The sequence below is a fragment of the Culex quinquefasciatus genome, chromosome 2, assembly GCF_015732765.1.
Source record: "Culex quinquefasciatus strain JHB chromosome 2, VPISU_Cqui_1.0_pri_paternal, whole genome shotgun sequence".
Classification (NCBI taxonomy): Eukaryota; Metazoa; Arthropoda; class Insecta; order Diptera; family Culicidae; genus Culex; species Culex quinquefasciatus.
The window spans coordinates 61,861,340-61,876,006 of NC_051862.1; the positions used below are offsets into that span (position 1 = coordinate 61,861,340).

Below are 14,667 nucleotides of genomic sequence, written 5' to 3' on the forward strand. Positions count from 1 at the left end.
TTTCAAGTGCCCCAAACTAAAAATAAAAGATTAAGTGAAATTTTGTAACAATTTAGAGGAAAACGAATATTAGTGTCGGAGGTCACGGTGGTTCTTACGGCTTTTTGAAAACTCACCCGAGAGATAAAGTTTGGACGACTATTGCGCCCTTCACAGGTAAAAAACTATTTTTCCCATACAAACTTCAACGACTTAGAGGGAGGGGGAATTTAGCCTAGTGATGGATCAATCTTTGATTTCAAGGTGTAACCCCGAAAAAGCCCGGATTTGGACCACCCTAGTATACACTCAAACCCCGATGGTTTGATACACGGAGTGCACACACACTACCAAACGTTTGTTTTGATAGTGTGCGTGAGCGCCGTGTAAAAAGTGGCAGATCGTCACTTTTTAGTTTGACTTTGACCAACCAACGGGTACAAACTAAAAAAGTGTCAAACGAAAAAGTGACCAACCACCGGGGGTTGAGTGTATCATAGTCACTTCCCTGCTGAGATTCACAATCAATTTGGCTGAAAAGTATGTAGTTTGCTTTAATTAATTTTTATTTAACTACTTGCACATTTTTACATCCAATGAAATTCATTTTTTTTTTTAAATAATTGTTAACTAGGTCCATGTTCGGGCCAAACACTCCAACTCAACACAGTCTAAACCTCCACAAAAACTAGGGAACCGCAGAGGACGGCGACAGAGGGCAACCGAATGGAAATAATTTCGGTACAAATTGTTATTTGTGTTTAATTTTTTGTACCCACTTTCGGGCGTTTTGTTTTGTTGTGCTCGCTGGAAAATGTTGTTGAAACCCATACCGTACACACATCGCCGCCGTAGAAGCCACTCGACCGGTGAGGACCGGAGTTCTTTGCTACAATTTCGGCTCGCTCACGGTCCGCAATGGGCTGACAGCTATGACGAGATATGCGCTTTTGGCTGAACTCAATGCGTTTGGACGTAACGAACACGATCAACGAGGGGAGAAAGTCGGGAATGCAGTGGATGACAAGACAAGCTCACACAAAAACGAGGGGACACAGAGGAAAAGAAAGAAAATAACTAATTATTATAATATTAGGGTGCATTACCGGACCGCTTGAGCATAGTTAAGGGATAAGTATCGCAGACGGCTTTCTTCGGGGAGAGAGGTGATCGACTCATAACAACTTTGGAACTTTTACGTGCGTGCGTTTTGTGTCCCTATGGATGATGATGGTCCCTAATGATGAACAACCGGGAAGTAAGCTGAAGTGGCCACAATCGGGCGCGCGCATCGTTTATCGTCATTAGAGGTCAGAACTGGTATTTTGGAAGTACGCTTTGAAATATTGTGGTTTTGATACTTTAACGACTCGGCGGTTGTAGCTACTTTTGTTGTTGGGCAGAAATTGAGGGTAAATTTGAGAAAATTAAGCTTTATGATGACTTGGCTGGTGGTAATTTTTCCGGTCTAATTGAAGGTATGGAACCAAGAAGTTATGAGAAAATTGATCCTGCAATCTAAAACTGAAATGGATTTCACCACAAACAATTTATCAATTTTAAAACCTCTGCTTCGGCTCGCAACGCTGACAACAACGTCAAAATCCAGAGCTTTTAAAAATTTGTCTGTCATAACGTTTTTTATACTTCTATCGAAGCAAAAAAAACAAAAAACCAACTCAATGAGTTAAATGGCTTTCATCTAAAGAAATCTGACGTTAATTCCATATCCAACAATTTCTTATTTATTTTGCCAATTGTTTTGATTTACAGTTTCAGTTTCAAACATGAATTCCTTTGATTGTGTTTTGACATTTTAATACCAGAGTTTCACCGAGCAGCAGGGAACGCGGAGTATGGGTATGCATTCCGAAATCTAATTGTATTATACTGGAATGTAGGAAAATTCCACTGATTTTCGATTCCATCTTGCAGAAAATCTTGTCAAATTGTTTCAGCCCGCCACCGCTAGAGGCAGCACCGCACGATTCTTCCTTTTTTAGGGGACTACAAAAAGCAGAATTCGAGATGAAAGGATTTTTGAACAAAAAATAGATTTTCATATGAATCTAACATATTTTGAAATATTTTTTTTAAATAATTGTTAAATGTCAAAACTAATTTTTAATCGAACAATGTTTGAAGATAACTTTTTGAAGAAATGTTCAATTTTTGCAAATTATAAATACTGTATGAGGAAAAAGCATTCCTACAAAAATGATTATCGAAAAGCTTAGCAAACTTTCAACAATTTTGTCTTTTTGACTTTGCTGATCTGGTTGTTGAGAAATAGCCTCTTAAAGTTTATATTCTGTGGAAAATAAGTTTTTCTTAGCGTCAATTAATTAACCCTAATATTTCAACTCTTGACACCACATTTTATTCTCTGTTTAGGCCGATGCAAATATGTTTCAAATTTTATAATACAAAATGATCTGTTCTTGCAAAAGGAATATACACAATTCTCCACGAAAACAGCATGATTCGAAAAAAAAGTTCTCCGATCTGGCTTAAAATTTTTCTGGGGGTTCCTTGGCTAAAATAATTCGACCCGTATTTTTTTGATTGGCCATTAGGGTGATCTACGCCGTGTTAGGGTGGTCCGAAAAATGACAATTTTCGTCGATTTTTGCAAAAACCACATTTTTCCAAAAATCATGACTCCGCACCATTTCAACCGATTTTAACTGTCTTGAGCGCAAACGAAAGGGTATTAGATAGACTATTAAGGAAAAATAGTCAAAAATTTCAAATATCTAGCCTAACATTTGAAAAGGTCAAATGAAAACTTATTTTTATAAGATTCGTCGGAATTTTACATAACATATCAAAAAAATGGTGAAGTTATGTTTTCAATATTCCTTGAAACGATTTTTTGAAAATAAAAACAGAGGTTTTCAACGAGCCGCGCGCAAAAACTGGAAAATGTCGAAAACGGCAAAAAATCTTTTTTCACTGAAACTGCGATAACTTAAATTTTTCAGCAATGACCGATACATGTTAGGGTACCAAAGGTTGCGTATTTCAATTACCCTAACATGTATAGGCCATCGCTAAAATTTTTAAGTTATCGCAATTTATGTGAAAATGTTGATTTTTTGCCATTTTTGACATTTTCCAGTTTTTGCGTGCGTTGCGTCGAAAAATCCAGTTTTTATTTTCAAAAAAACGTATCTCGGAATATAAAAAAAAAAAATGAATCGTGCTGTTTTCGTGGGGAATTGCTGTATATCTAGAGTTTTTTTTTGAAAAGGTCCTGTAAGCTATTGTCTTTCATATGTTTATAGGACCTATTAAAACAAACTCTAGATGTAGTCTAAAAATGCAAAGAATAGTCAAAACGTACAAAAAAAATCAGTCGATAACCTCGATATTTTGAAAACTCATGATTGGAAAGCAACAAGGCGCGTGTAAAATGCATTTTAAAACACTTTTTTCATCCAAATGTTGAAACCTAGGCTTGTAATTTTAATTTTAATATTTTTATATTTTTGCCCCTGTGTATATACGAATTTATGATGCAATATGGGCATAGAAAAAAGTACACACCAAGTTTATTGCGAATCCAAAAATACAAAAAATAAATTTCCCAAAAAAATGCTTCTTGTGTAAATTGCTTACTGGTCTAAGTAACATAAAAAAAATAATCATTTAATTTCTGTATCAAATCTCACCAAAATTCTTAAAAATCTTGGTTTTGTTATAAATTGAAAAAAAAAAATATTCAAGCCATAACTAAAGTGTCCAATTTTCAAGGGCAACTCTGCTGAAACGACCATCCCTCCCTAAACGCGAAAAAGACCACCATCCTTGCTTCCGCGGAAAGTGTCCAAACATGCACTTTCTTGCAGCATTCTTGTGTCGAGGCGCGCGCGCTGAAGACTGGCTGAAACGCTTCGCTGGAGGAAATAATTGCCAGGCGCGAGCATTACAAACGAACAGAGAGTTCTGAACCGTTTTGATCTCACATTGCATAGCACCAGGGGGGAAATCAAGAGCAAAAGAATTTTTAGTTCAGAAGGGGGCGATAAATATATATTTAGCAGTTCATGCCATTTTTTGTTGAGGCGCAGGCAGGGAAATGAAGACGAATTGCACCGTGTTCGGGCTAACTGTTTTTAATCGGGAAGAGAGGGGAGAAAGGGCCCCGAGACTTGATGGAAATGATTTGTTTTGTCAGAAGAAACGGGATATGCTCGTCTGGGAGGTTTGGAGGAGGAAAGTGTTTTGCGTTTGAAGGTGCCCTTTTTTTTACTCTCGATCTAATCAGATGCATCATGCCCAGACAGTTAGTGTGGGGTGAAATTGGATACGATTAAAAAGGGATCATTTTTTGTGTTGAACACTTTTCGCATAATCTTTGGATTGAATCTCTAAGTATGATTATGGGCACGTGTTGAGGTTGTACATTTTATGATAAATTGTAGATTGTAGAGAGCAATTAAATTTATTGCAAATTTGTTGTACATCAATATCGATAAAGAGGAAAAATATCGCGACGAAGGGGCTGTACGACCCCTTTCATTTGTGAACCTTCGAAAAAGACGTGTTTTTCAATAATTTGCAGTCTTTAGTTATGATGACGCATTTCATCGATTCAAACAAAAATATCTTGTAAAAAAAACGTAACCGGCTAAAACTTATTCAAACACAAATAATAAACAAATATTATATTTTATTCCTAAGCCATTTATATTCAAGGACTAAATATAAATTGATCACCATCCTTTCCGAGCACAATTTCTTCAATCCATGCCACGTGGGGAGCTACTCGCGTTCCAACCAAGACCTTGTCACATCCCTTATTGAGTGAGGATACTACACCGTGCAGAAACACCAAATCCATATCAAAGTTGTGCTGAACAAGCCTTGAAATAGGTCCACCGTAATCCACCTGGAAATTTCAAATTGTGTAACATAATTTTTGAAAAAATATGATTGTTCAACCTTGCAAATCGATGGAATAAATTTCAATGGATTGTTTCCACAAAAGAGGTTCCTCTCTTGTAAGAATTGCTGTGAACATTTCCCATCATGTTTAACAGCTGTGCTAAGAATAAATCCTCTAGAAATAGCTTCAAAATTGCTGTGTACCGAAAAACTCAAATCTTCGAAGGTATCGTTCTCATTCTCATTCCTCCATAAACAAGCTGGTAGCAGATAACTGTCACTTTTTAAATATTTCGTCAGTTCCAGTAGCGCTAAATCATTCTCCGGCTTGTCCAAAGCATACATGGGATGGATGTGCATTTTTACGATTGGAATGATCTCTTTAGTACAGTCATCCCTCATATTCGGAACAGTTTACAGAACGGCCAATGTTCAAAAAATCATAGAAAATCGATAATTGAACTTAATGATTCGCTTTTACCTTCATTTGAAAGCTTTTCTTGCGATCTTTCGAATGCTGTATCGAAAAACTGCAAATTTTTACTTTTATATCAAGTTTTTGAAGAAAAACTTTGACCCTTGAAATCCACAAATTCGGAACACTTTTTTCTTACGGATGTAAACAAACTTTGATTCTCTCCAGGAGTACATATTTTCTACAAAATAATGACTTCACACACTGGAACCAATGAAACTCATGCTTAGTGATGTTTTATCCATGGTCTGATAACTTTTTTTGTGAAAATATCTGTTAAATTCAGGTGTTCCACAATTGTGGGAGGCACAATAACATCCCACAATCATGAAACAGGCAATTTGGAGGCAGTGTTTTGCAGCTCTGAACAAAACAGTCTCGAAATGCAGTTTTTTAATCAAAAATAACTCCTTTTGCTAGTGAAATAGCAAGAGAATGTCCAAATAAAGGTCCCAAAAATAGTAGGGTCGCCAGAAAAGGTTCATTTGGCATGCTATTGACAAATTATCACAAAAGTGTTCCGAATTTGTGGGTGTTCCGAATATGTGGGATGACTGTACTCTCCGATATGATGAATTTAGGAAATCCTTGACTTGAGCTCACACAGAACGCTGAAGTTAATGCGAATTTGTAATCTACTAGTGTTGCTCCGCAACGGTAGTAGTTTGAGTCGGTGGCATTCCAAAGTAATCCAACTCGGTTGATTGGGAAAAATGGTGGACTTTCAATATTACTTTGGACACGCTTTCTGCTTGAGCATTCCGATGATCTTGCACAGGCTTGAAAAACGTATGCAATTTAGCTAAGCTCAGATTATTTCAAAAACACTTACTTGAATAGTCAAACAACCGCCCAGTCTCGTGCTCAATCCACTCCTTGTAGGAAGCAACTCTTGTATAGACTCCAGTAGATCCATTTGTACAAGGAGTCCCAAACGACACCACTCCGACAATCAACGGAATCACCATCTTGGTAACATCTACCCGCTCGACTTGCAGTGGACCTCCGGAATCGCCCTCACAGGCGTCCTGATGGTCACTTGCCGCACAAAGCTGCTCCTCAACGAGTCCATCCCGGAGTGAACGCAAATTCTTAGGCAATCGCTTCAAACACTCATCCTTGCTTATCTCAGATAGCTTTGCCTTCAGCAAATTTGGACTAAGATCTTCACCGTAGCCGGTTGTTCCGAATCCAATGGCTTCCATCGGTTCCAACGGGGCGTGCTTCTCCAACCACAAACAGGCAGAACAAACGGCCCCGTTGAAGTGGACCTCCCGTTCAAGCTCAACCAACGCAATATCAAAGTACTTTCTACTGAATCGATGCTGTGGGTGCTTCTTGAATGATTTGATTTTGATTTGCTGACCAAACTGTGATAATTCGGCCAAGCTTATGTCGATGTCTCCAAGCCGAACTGTGTCTGGTGAAATTCTTTAAAAAATAAAACATTGAAGTAATTTTCTCAACTTAAATTTTGCTGTTTCATACCCCTCTCCATTAGCAGAACAGTGCGCTGCTGTCAGTACGTAATTAGCGCTTATCAACGAACCTCCACATAAATACCTGATGCCTTCGGAAGTTGTCCAGCCGATTGCAGCCTTAAATTTTGATGTTTTGAAATGCTGGTGTCTTTTTCAAATCAAGAGCAACAAACCATGTGTGGGAATTCGCCTCTTCTAGCTCGTACACCGCCATGGATACTCGGTAGGTTGTATTTGTTTGGATCCGTGTAGAATCGTTTTGGGCAATCTTGTTAGAAGCAAAGTATTGAGTAATCGACATAATTAAGCCTGATTACAATCTTTACCTGCTAAATTGTTACGCAGATAATAATGCGCTGGAGGATTGTCAGTGAAATACTCCAGCTTTCCAAACACAATATTAGCACAAGAATAAATAAGCAAGAGAAAATAAATCCTACTTTTCATTTTTAAGTCGATAATTGCAACACTGCATGGACTGTACTGTTCACGGGTTCGTTTTAAACTAATCAAGCTAATTTTTGTGGAAGTATATAGCTAAAGTACAGTGTTCCCAGATAAAGTAAAGTTTTGCCAAAAAACAGTTTAAATATCTAAAACCATAAAATTATCATGAATTTGATCAAAATTCAAAGATCAAATCTATATTAATTTGCAGTCTTTATTTTAAAATTGCTTCACGCTCGACAAAAATAGTTTTTTAACATAACTAATAAAGTGTATGATCCGTAAAAATCTGTAAAAATCAACTCTATTTTTTATTTTTATTTTTATTTCATAGCCAAATGGTTTACATACGATTCCATATTTAACATTCATGTTCCATAGCTCATCACAATTTTTTAAATGACCAGCAACTATGCAAATGATTCTCACAGAAGAGATGAGCTCTCAGAGAGCAGCTCGTCTCAAAAACCTGTATTTTCATCTCCAACGTTGACCACATTATCAATTCGCTCTTTTCAGTTTTGACGCCCAACTTTAAACTTCTACTCAGCAAAGAGTAATCTACAACTCCCGGCGACCTCCGCCAGTCAAAACAAGTTCTACAAACAACATCATTCGGATCGCTCATTCTCTCCAGTCAGCTCAGCAAATCGCGTAGATTCGCTCAGCAGTTCGCGGCTAGTAGTCACTCGGCAATGCAGTTCCACGTAATCTTGCTTGTGGCGGCCGTCGTTCTGGGGAATTCCGCTGTAGGGGAGCAGCAAAGTTTAGGTACGTTAGAGTGATCCGAGATGAGTCTACGTTTACAACGCATCTAATAAGACTGTACAAATCGTTTTATATCGTTCTTGACAACTTTCAGCACAGATTCTTGTGCCATTCGGGTGAAGCGATCAGTTCAGCACGAATTCCAACATGTGGTATGTAAAACAATCATAACCATTTTCAAAGCTCATCAATCGATCGCTTCAAGGTTGCCATCGGGTGGAACACCTCCAAGGGAATCGAGTACGGCTGCGGTGGATCGTTGATAACGTCAAAGTTCGTGCTGACCGTGGCTCACTGTGCCGCGGACGGAGATGCGTAAGTTACTCTGCCGAGAATCGCCTTGAGCTACTCCCCATTGAACTCCCAACTTCATTGTAGGAAAGTTCCAACTGTGGTTAAACTTGGCCTGAAAGAGCAGGGAAGGGCGGATGATTCTTCGTTGAGTCAAATAATCAACATAAAAGAGTTTCGAACGCATCCCCAGTTTCGCTTCAGCAAAAAGTACTACGATATCGCGTTAATTGAGTTGGAGAGGGAGGTCGAGCTCAACGATGCGATCTGCACGGCCTGTCTGTGGTTGGAGGACACCACGCCGGAGGAAGCTATGAGTGCGATTGGCTTTGTGTCACCTGGATTTAGTCCCAACTTTGATCCAATCTTGCGGAACGTCACTCTGAAGGAAATCAGCGGGAAGGAGTGCGGTGAAATTCTGCCGCTGTCGGGTCGGACACTGCCGGACGGACTGGTTAAGGAACAGTTTTGCGCCGGAAGTGACGATCAAGACACGTGTGAGGTAAGGGAGAATGTTGGAAAGTGTAACATTTGGAGTAATGCTGTGGATTGCAGGGCGATTCAGGAAGTCCACTTCAGGTGGAACGTGCTGAGATCAACGGTGATATGATCCCATTAATCGTGGGACTTGTATCGTTCGGAACACCTTGTATCGAGGGATCAGTCGGAGTGTATACCAGGGTGTCTCCTTATAAGGATTGGATCGAAGAGGTTACTGGCCAATCGTTTGATTACGGAGGTAATGTTTTATCAAATTATGTTTGCAATAACACTAAAAAAAATCGACTTTCAGCTTGTTCTAGAGCTTCACAGTGCAAACAGAGAAAACGGACCGAAACTAAAATTGAATCTCCACCAAACATACCAACACATCGAGTCGGACTTCTTTGGAATGAATCCAACCCTAACCCGTATCAATGTGGTGCAACCATACTATTACCAAACCAAGGCACACAATACGCCATCACATCGGCATACTGTGCCAAAACTAAGCAAGGTCCGCCCAAATTTGTAATAACCGGACCACATCGAACGATCGTAGCGATCGAAGCTGTTCACGTCCATCCCGAGTACAAACCTGGTGAGCCGGAAAACGACATTGCAGTACTTAGATTGCCACGAAGCTTACACGAAAGTGATGGTATGCTACCAGCCAAATTGTGCCGCAGAGATGGCTTTTTGTTAGACGAAACGGATTACTCTGCGTATCGAAGTCCGAGTCATTCTACTGAATCCATTCAAGATATGATATTTGAACGATACGTAATTAGAATCAACAATGTTGACGTCGGAGAATGTACATCCCCAGAATACCGAGAATCAGATCTGCTGTGTGGAAAGAGCAAAGCACTTTTGATTCCAAAGATTTGTGAGGTAAGTCGTATTTTATGTTGATAAACACCTTTATTATGAGTTATTTGTATCATATAGGTAGATTATGGTGGACCGGTTAATCACGTCGGAGACTTCATGAACATACCATACCTGTACGGAGTTGTATCCACGTTGAGCAAAGGCTGCACAGATGAACTTGTCGCAACCAGGATATATCGCCATATCGATTGGATTATAAGTATAACCCATTAAATCATCCAAATAAAACAACAACAAAATCAATATTCAATTCATAGTGGTGAAAGAAATCCTAGCTGAATTAAACTTATATTGACTTGAAAATTTGAAAATATTTTTTTGGCATGAATTAGCATTAAGTAAGTTTATTTTATTGCAAGTTTTACCAACTCTACGAAACAAATATCAGCTGATCGTTGTTGTGATTCAAAATGGTATCCTCGATCCACTGCAGATGAGGTGCGATTCTCGTTCCAACCAGTTCGTTTTCGCAGCTCTCACTTAGTGTCGAAACCACTCCGTAAACGTACGGAGTCCACTGGAAATTGGCTTTGTTCGACACTGGACCTCCGTAGTCAATCTGAAAGTGAGATCTTTATAAATTATGTTACAATGAAAAGTTTGGTTTGTACCTTGCACACCGTTGGAATGACCTTGACATTGTTCTGTCCACAGAGAAGATTCTTGCTTCTGAACCTTGTATTCGTACACTTTCCGTTTTCTTCAATTTTCGTTCCAATGACATACCGATTATAGACATCTTCATGAAAGTATTTCAGAGAATCAAATCTACTACTATACGTGGAATAGTGCATTTGTCCGTATTCATCCTTAACTTCGTCTTCTCGCCACAAGCAAGCTGGCAGCATGTCTCCCCGAGGGTTCAAATATTTCGTCAATTTGAGCAGTGCCAAATCGTTTTCCGGTTTGTCCGGCGTGTACATGGGATGGATGTGAACACTTTCGATCGAAACGATTTGCTTGGAATCACCCACTACGATCAGCTTTGGGAAACCTTGCTTGAAACGTGCACAGTGTGCCGACGTGAGGACGAATTTGTAGTCCACTAAGGTACCGCCACACTGGAACTCATTCAAGTCGGTATGGTTCCACAGCAGTCCAACTCGATGAAACGGTGCAGAAGGTGGACTATCGATATTACTTCGGACATGTTTTCTTGTGTGACATCCCGAGGTTCTGGCGCATGCTGGGGAGGGAAAGTGAGTTATGCTTAATGTTTCAATTGTGTTGAGTTGTAAAAATACTTGAATAACTAAAAGATCGTCCAGTTTCCTTCTCAATCCAATCTCTGTAAGCAGCAACCCGTGTGTACACCCCGGTTGATCCCTCGGTACATGGAGTTCCAAAGGACACTACTCCAGCTATTAAAGGAACCATGACATTGTTCACATCAAGCCGTTCGATCTGCAACGGACCTCCTGAATCACCCTAAAATTAAGATCTGTTATGCAAGATTTTCTAATGGTTTCCAATTAAATCTTACCTCACAAGTATCTTGATGATCGCTTGCCGCGCAGAACTGCGATTGCACCAATCCTTCAGGAAGGGTACGACTGTTCTTGGGTAATCTCCTCAGACAATCGTCCTTGTCTAGTTCCGAAAGGTTCACCTTCTGCAGTGTCGGACTAAGTTCTTCCCCAAAGCCGGTAACACCAAATCCAACGGCATTCATCTGCTCCGTTGGAGCGTTCTCCTCCAACCATAAACAAGCCGGACATATTGCCTCGTTGAACTTGACCTCCTCTTCCAGCTCGACCAACGCAATGTCGTAATACTTTCTGCTGAAGCGATACTGTGGATGCCTTTTGAGAGCCTTGATTCGCACCTGCTGACTGAACTGCGCATCTTCTGTTGAATTAAGGTTTGTGTCACCAAGCCGAACAGTTGCGGGAGGTTTCCTGGAACAAGTGCGATATTTACTTCATAGCCTCGAGCAAACACACATGTAACTTACCCTTCTCCATCGGCAACGCAATGGGCTGCAGTCAGAACGAATCTTGACGTAATCAGTGACCCTCCACACAAATACTTGATGCTGCCAGAGTTGTTCCAACCAATAGCGGCCTGCAAATAGTGCATGATGACTTCATGACTTGTCTCATCAACACTAGTTTTAAGCAGCTTACCATGTGCTGGAACTCGCCCCGAACTGCTCGCACTCCACCAAACGCGTAATGCACGTTGAACTTGTCCATGTCCCAATAAAACCGAATTGGGCAATCTGCCACACACAAAAAAAAAATCATTAACGAATTAAACTAAAGTTACGAATACCAACCATCTAGAGATTTTCGCTTGAAGTAATCATCCGGAGGATCATCCGTAAAGTACTCGAATTGTCCCTCAACTAAACTGTTAAAAACAGTAATTACAAGCCACACAATTAACCGAATCTTCATTTCTACCACAGCAATGCTAAGAAAAGTTTAACTCAATTGTGAACTGCTTGGCGATCTGTCGGCAAATGATTACCTCGCCAATCTCAACCGGTCTTTGTTGATGGCTCGAGGTTGTTTCGATTGGACTTCTCCAACGTATCGTGGACACGCGATAGCTTCCAAGCTCAAAGTGCTGGGTTCAAGTATGAGTAAAAATATTGAAGTTAAAATAACTAAACATTCTTGCAACTAGAATCATTCGTGAAATTTTATACAATCCTGACAAAACCCTAATTATTGCCATGCAAGAAACCGGTTTTCTTGAGATCAGTCATTAATCGGCACGTGACAACCAAACCTGTGACCTTATGATTTATTTACGAATGAACTGTTGAAAGAAGCAACCTTTTCCGTTGATGAGGGAGTTGCATAAAAAGTGCGTTTTTTTTTGCATAAAATTAAAAAGAAAACAACTCAGTTTATATTCGTGCCCATCTTTATAAAAGGATGTTAGAAATGCGTGTGGTTCCCATTTTTCAAAGGGGATTCCCTGCTGCATTGTCATAACTCAACTTACCTTCGCAGAATTATCACTAAATACACTGTAATAAATATTTACATTTTCATTAAAATTAAAATTTCAAATAGTATACTACACCAAGTTCGGAGCATATAGCGTTATTGTAAGAATGTAAGAAATATTAAAATTGAAAATAAAAGGCAATTATTTAGTGCTTTGAAAATATTAAATTTTTCAACATTGCGTTTTTTAAAGAAATCTAAAAATGCGTCATAATTTGAAACAATTTAAAATATATACACTGAAAACCCGATGGTTTGACACCAATTGTTTTCAAACGAACAGGGTCACTTTTTAGTTTGACACCCTCACAGAGCTCACACCTACAAACGTTTGGTTTGATAGTAAGTGTGAGTCCCGTGTAAAAAGTGGCAGTTCGTCAAATTCAAATCAAGATTTTTCTACAAAATTAGAACAAAAATTTGGTAACATTAATTCAATGGAATGAAAAATATTCATTTTGAAAGATTTAGTTATCCTAGAATTCAAGTTAACTCAAATAAGAACTCCCCAACCCGTTTTGCCAGTGTAACCTGTTATGACGTAGTGCGAAACTCTCTTCCCAGCGAAGGTAATCGATCATCATATTCTAATCATGCACGCGAACTTGTTGCGGGACTTCACCTTAAAATCGTTTGCTGAACACAACCTTCAGTTGAACGCCTCACTATGAACAGAAAGGAGGTATTCGTGTGGTTGATTTCAATCAGCTCGGTTTTGTGTAGTAATTTTGGTCGAACACCAGCTGAAGGATATTATCAAAGAAAAACTATTTCAGGTTGGTAACATATTTGGTTTTTTGGAGAAGTTGTAATTCTCTCGTTGTAAATTTAGACTGTGTTCAACGATTCTACCGAGCTGAATGGGAAAATGAGAATCGTGATGTTCCTGATTTTTCAATGAAAAATGTGCCGGCCGTCGCCGGAGGAATTCGAGCATTCAATGGCGAGTACCCTCATATGGTATGTAATCAAAATGTGACGAACGAAACTGGTTATGACAACTTCAACTTTGTAGGCTGCCATCGGCTGGACCGTTGGTGAAAAGGTTCAGTTCATGTGCGGAGGTACGTTGATACATCCCAAGTATGTCCTGACTGCGGCTCACTGTGCGGTTTCCGTTGGAGGATCCTTACCGTCCACGGTTCGATTAGGGGACACGGATTTGAACAGTGCTCATGATGATCATTTTGCACAGCAAATCAATATACGAAAAATTATAAGACACCCGCTGCATCGGTTTGCCAGAAGCTACCATGACATTGCGTTGATAGAACTCGAAACGGAAGCAACGCTGAGTGCCGCAGTGTTCCCAGCTTGCCTATGGCGAGACGATATTGTTCCTAATGAACCTCTGCGAATAACTGGTTTTGGCGAGTTGGAAGAGGCTGGTGGACACAGTCCGACTCTACAGCAGGGTCAAGTTCAGTTGATGGATGAGGAGTTGTGTCGGACCAAAATACGAGTTAACCGTAAAATTCCAGATGGTTTGCTGGATAGTCAGTTCTGTGCATCACATGAGACGATGGATACTTGCCAGGTGCGTTAGTTTGATATTATAAACCTCCCGGATTATTCACAAACTGTCTTTTTAGGGAGATTCAGGTGGACCGATTGAATTGCGCCGAGTTGATTTATACGACCAGGAACATCCCGTTGTAGTTGGTGTTACATCTTTTGGAACTCCGTGTACTAACGGTTCAACTGGAGTCTATACTAAAATCTCATCCTACATTGACTGGATTGAGGAAGAAACGAAGGAAAACTTTTCCTACCAGAATTGTATCAACAAACCTGGTGATCGAAATGTTGCAAATAACCTTTTAGACCCAGTTTACATCCCAGCGTATGGCCATTTACTCCAAAATAGTTCTCTGGGCAGTGAATACAGTTGCGCGGGAACGTTAATTGATGATCGATACGTACTTACATCAGCATACTGTGTAACATATCCAAATGAAGCTCCAAAATTTGTTTATTTCAACGCTAATAATGAAGCAGTTCA

The 14,667-nt window shown here is 39.7% G+C and overlaps 3 protein-coding genes and 1 long non-coding RNA gene across 5 annotated transcripts; 1 reads left to right on the forward strand and 3 right to left on the reverse strand.

The window, feature by feature from the left end:
- Positions 1-5,982: 5,982 nt before the first annotated feature.
- On the reverse strand, positions 5,983-6,770 carry LOC6052156 (clotting factor B). The gene is made up of 2 exons (XM_038250363.1): positions 6,177-6,770; positions 5,983-6,113 (listed from the first exon to the last, which is right to left on the reverse strand). Exons 1-2 carry the CDS (start codon positions 6,547-6,549, stop codon positions 5,983-5,985), a joined length of 504 nt encoding a protein of 167 aa, XP_038106291.1. The 5' UTR covers positions 6,550-6,770.
- A 68-nt stretch (positions 6,771-6,838) lies between these two features.
- LOC119767834 lies at positions 6,839-7,250 on the reverse strand. Its single transcript, XR_005277741.1, has 3 exons — positions 7,152-7,250; positions 6,999-7,093; positions 6,839-6,942 (listed from the first exon to the last, which is right to left on the reverse strand). It is a non-coding gene; the product is annotated as an uncharacterized LOC119767834 (long non-coding RNA).
- A 705-nt stretch (positions 7,251-7,955) lies between these two features.
- Positions 7,956-9,920, forward strand: LOC6046982 (serine protease 27). Of its 2 annotated transcripts, none has more exons than XM_038258326.1 (7): positions 7,956-8,043; positions 8,095-8,192; positions 8,246-8,355; positions 8,419-8,833; positions 8,887-9,070; positions 9,125-9,705; positions 9,763-9,920. In XM_038258326.1, exons 1-7 carry the CDS (start codon positions 7,968-7,970, stop codon positions 9,916-9,918), a joined length of 1,620 nt encoding a protein of 539 aa, XP_038114254.1. In that variant the 5' UTR covers positions 7,956-7,967; the 3' UTR covers positions 9,919-9,920. The 2 variants fall into 2 exon arrangements, with proteins under 2 accessions (XP_038114254.1, XP_038114255.1); XM_038258327.1 differs by having other exon boundaries at positions 8,140-8,192.
- A 143-nt stretch (positions 9,921-10,063) lies between these two features.
- On the reverse strand, positions 10,064-12,155 carry LOC6052153 (serine protease 53). Its single transcript, XM_038258183.1, has 7 exons — positions 11,984-12,155; positions 11,832-11,926; positions 11,660-11,769; positions 11,189-11,603; positions 10,950-11,133; positions 10,317-10,891; positions 10,064-10,264 (listed from the first exon to the last, which is right to left on the reverse strand). Exons 1-7 carry the CDS (start codon positions 12,102-12,104, stop codon positions 10,076-10,078), a joined length of 1,689 nt encoding a protein of 562 aa, XP_038114111.1. The 5' UTR covers positions 12,105-12,155; the 3' UTR covers positions 10,064-10,075.
- Between the last annotated feature and the right edge of the window lie 2,512 nt (positions 12,156-14,667).

What these genes read in the sequence shown, in the direction of transcription:
- LOC6052156 (XM_038250363.1), bottom strand. Translation starts at nt 6,549, where the DNA reads ATGGAAGCCATTGGATTCGGAACAACCGGCTACGGTGAAGATCTTAGT. An exon ending in GCGGTTGTTTGACTATTCAA is followed by an intron (nt 6,114 to 6,176) that starts GTAAGTGTTTTT and finishes AGCCTGTGCAAG; the next exon opens with ATCATCGGAATGCTCAAGCA.
- LOC6046982 (XM_038258326.1), top strand. Translation starts at nt 7,968, where the DNA reads ATGCAGTTCCACGTAATCTTGCTTGTGGCGGCCGTCGTTCTGGGGAAT. An exon ending in TGTGCCGCGGACGGAGATGC is followed by an intron (nt 8,356 to 8,418) that starts GTAAGTTACTCT and finishes ACTTCATTGTAG; the next exon opens with GAAAGTTCCAACTGTGGTTA. An exon ending in TGATTCCAAAGATTTGTGAG is followed by an intron (nt 9,706 to 9,762) that starts GTAAGTCGTATT and finishes TGTATCATATAG; the next exon opens with GTAGATTATGGTGGACCGGT.
- LOC6052153 (XM_038258183.1), bottom strand. Translation starts at nt 12,104, where the DNA reads ATGAAGATTCGGTTAATTGTGTGGCTTGTAATTACTGTTTTTAACAGT. An exon ending in CAAGCGAAAATCTCTAGATG is followed by an intron (nt 11,927 to 11,983) that starts GTTGGTATTCGT and finishes TGTGTGTGGCAG; the next exon opens with ATTGCCCAATTCGGTTTTAT. An exon ending in TGCGTTGCCGATGGAGAAGG is followed by an intron (nt 11,604 to 11,659) that starts GTAAGTTACATG and finishes CACTTGTTCCAG; the next exon opens with GAAACCTCCCGCAACTGTTC.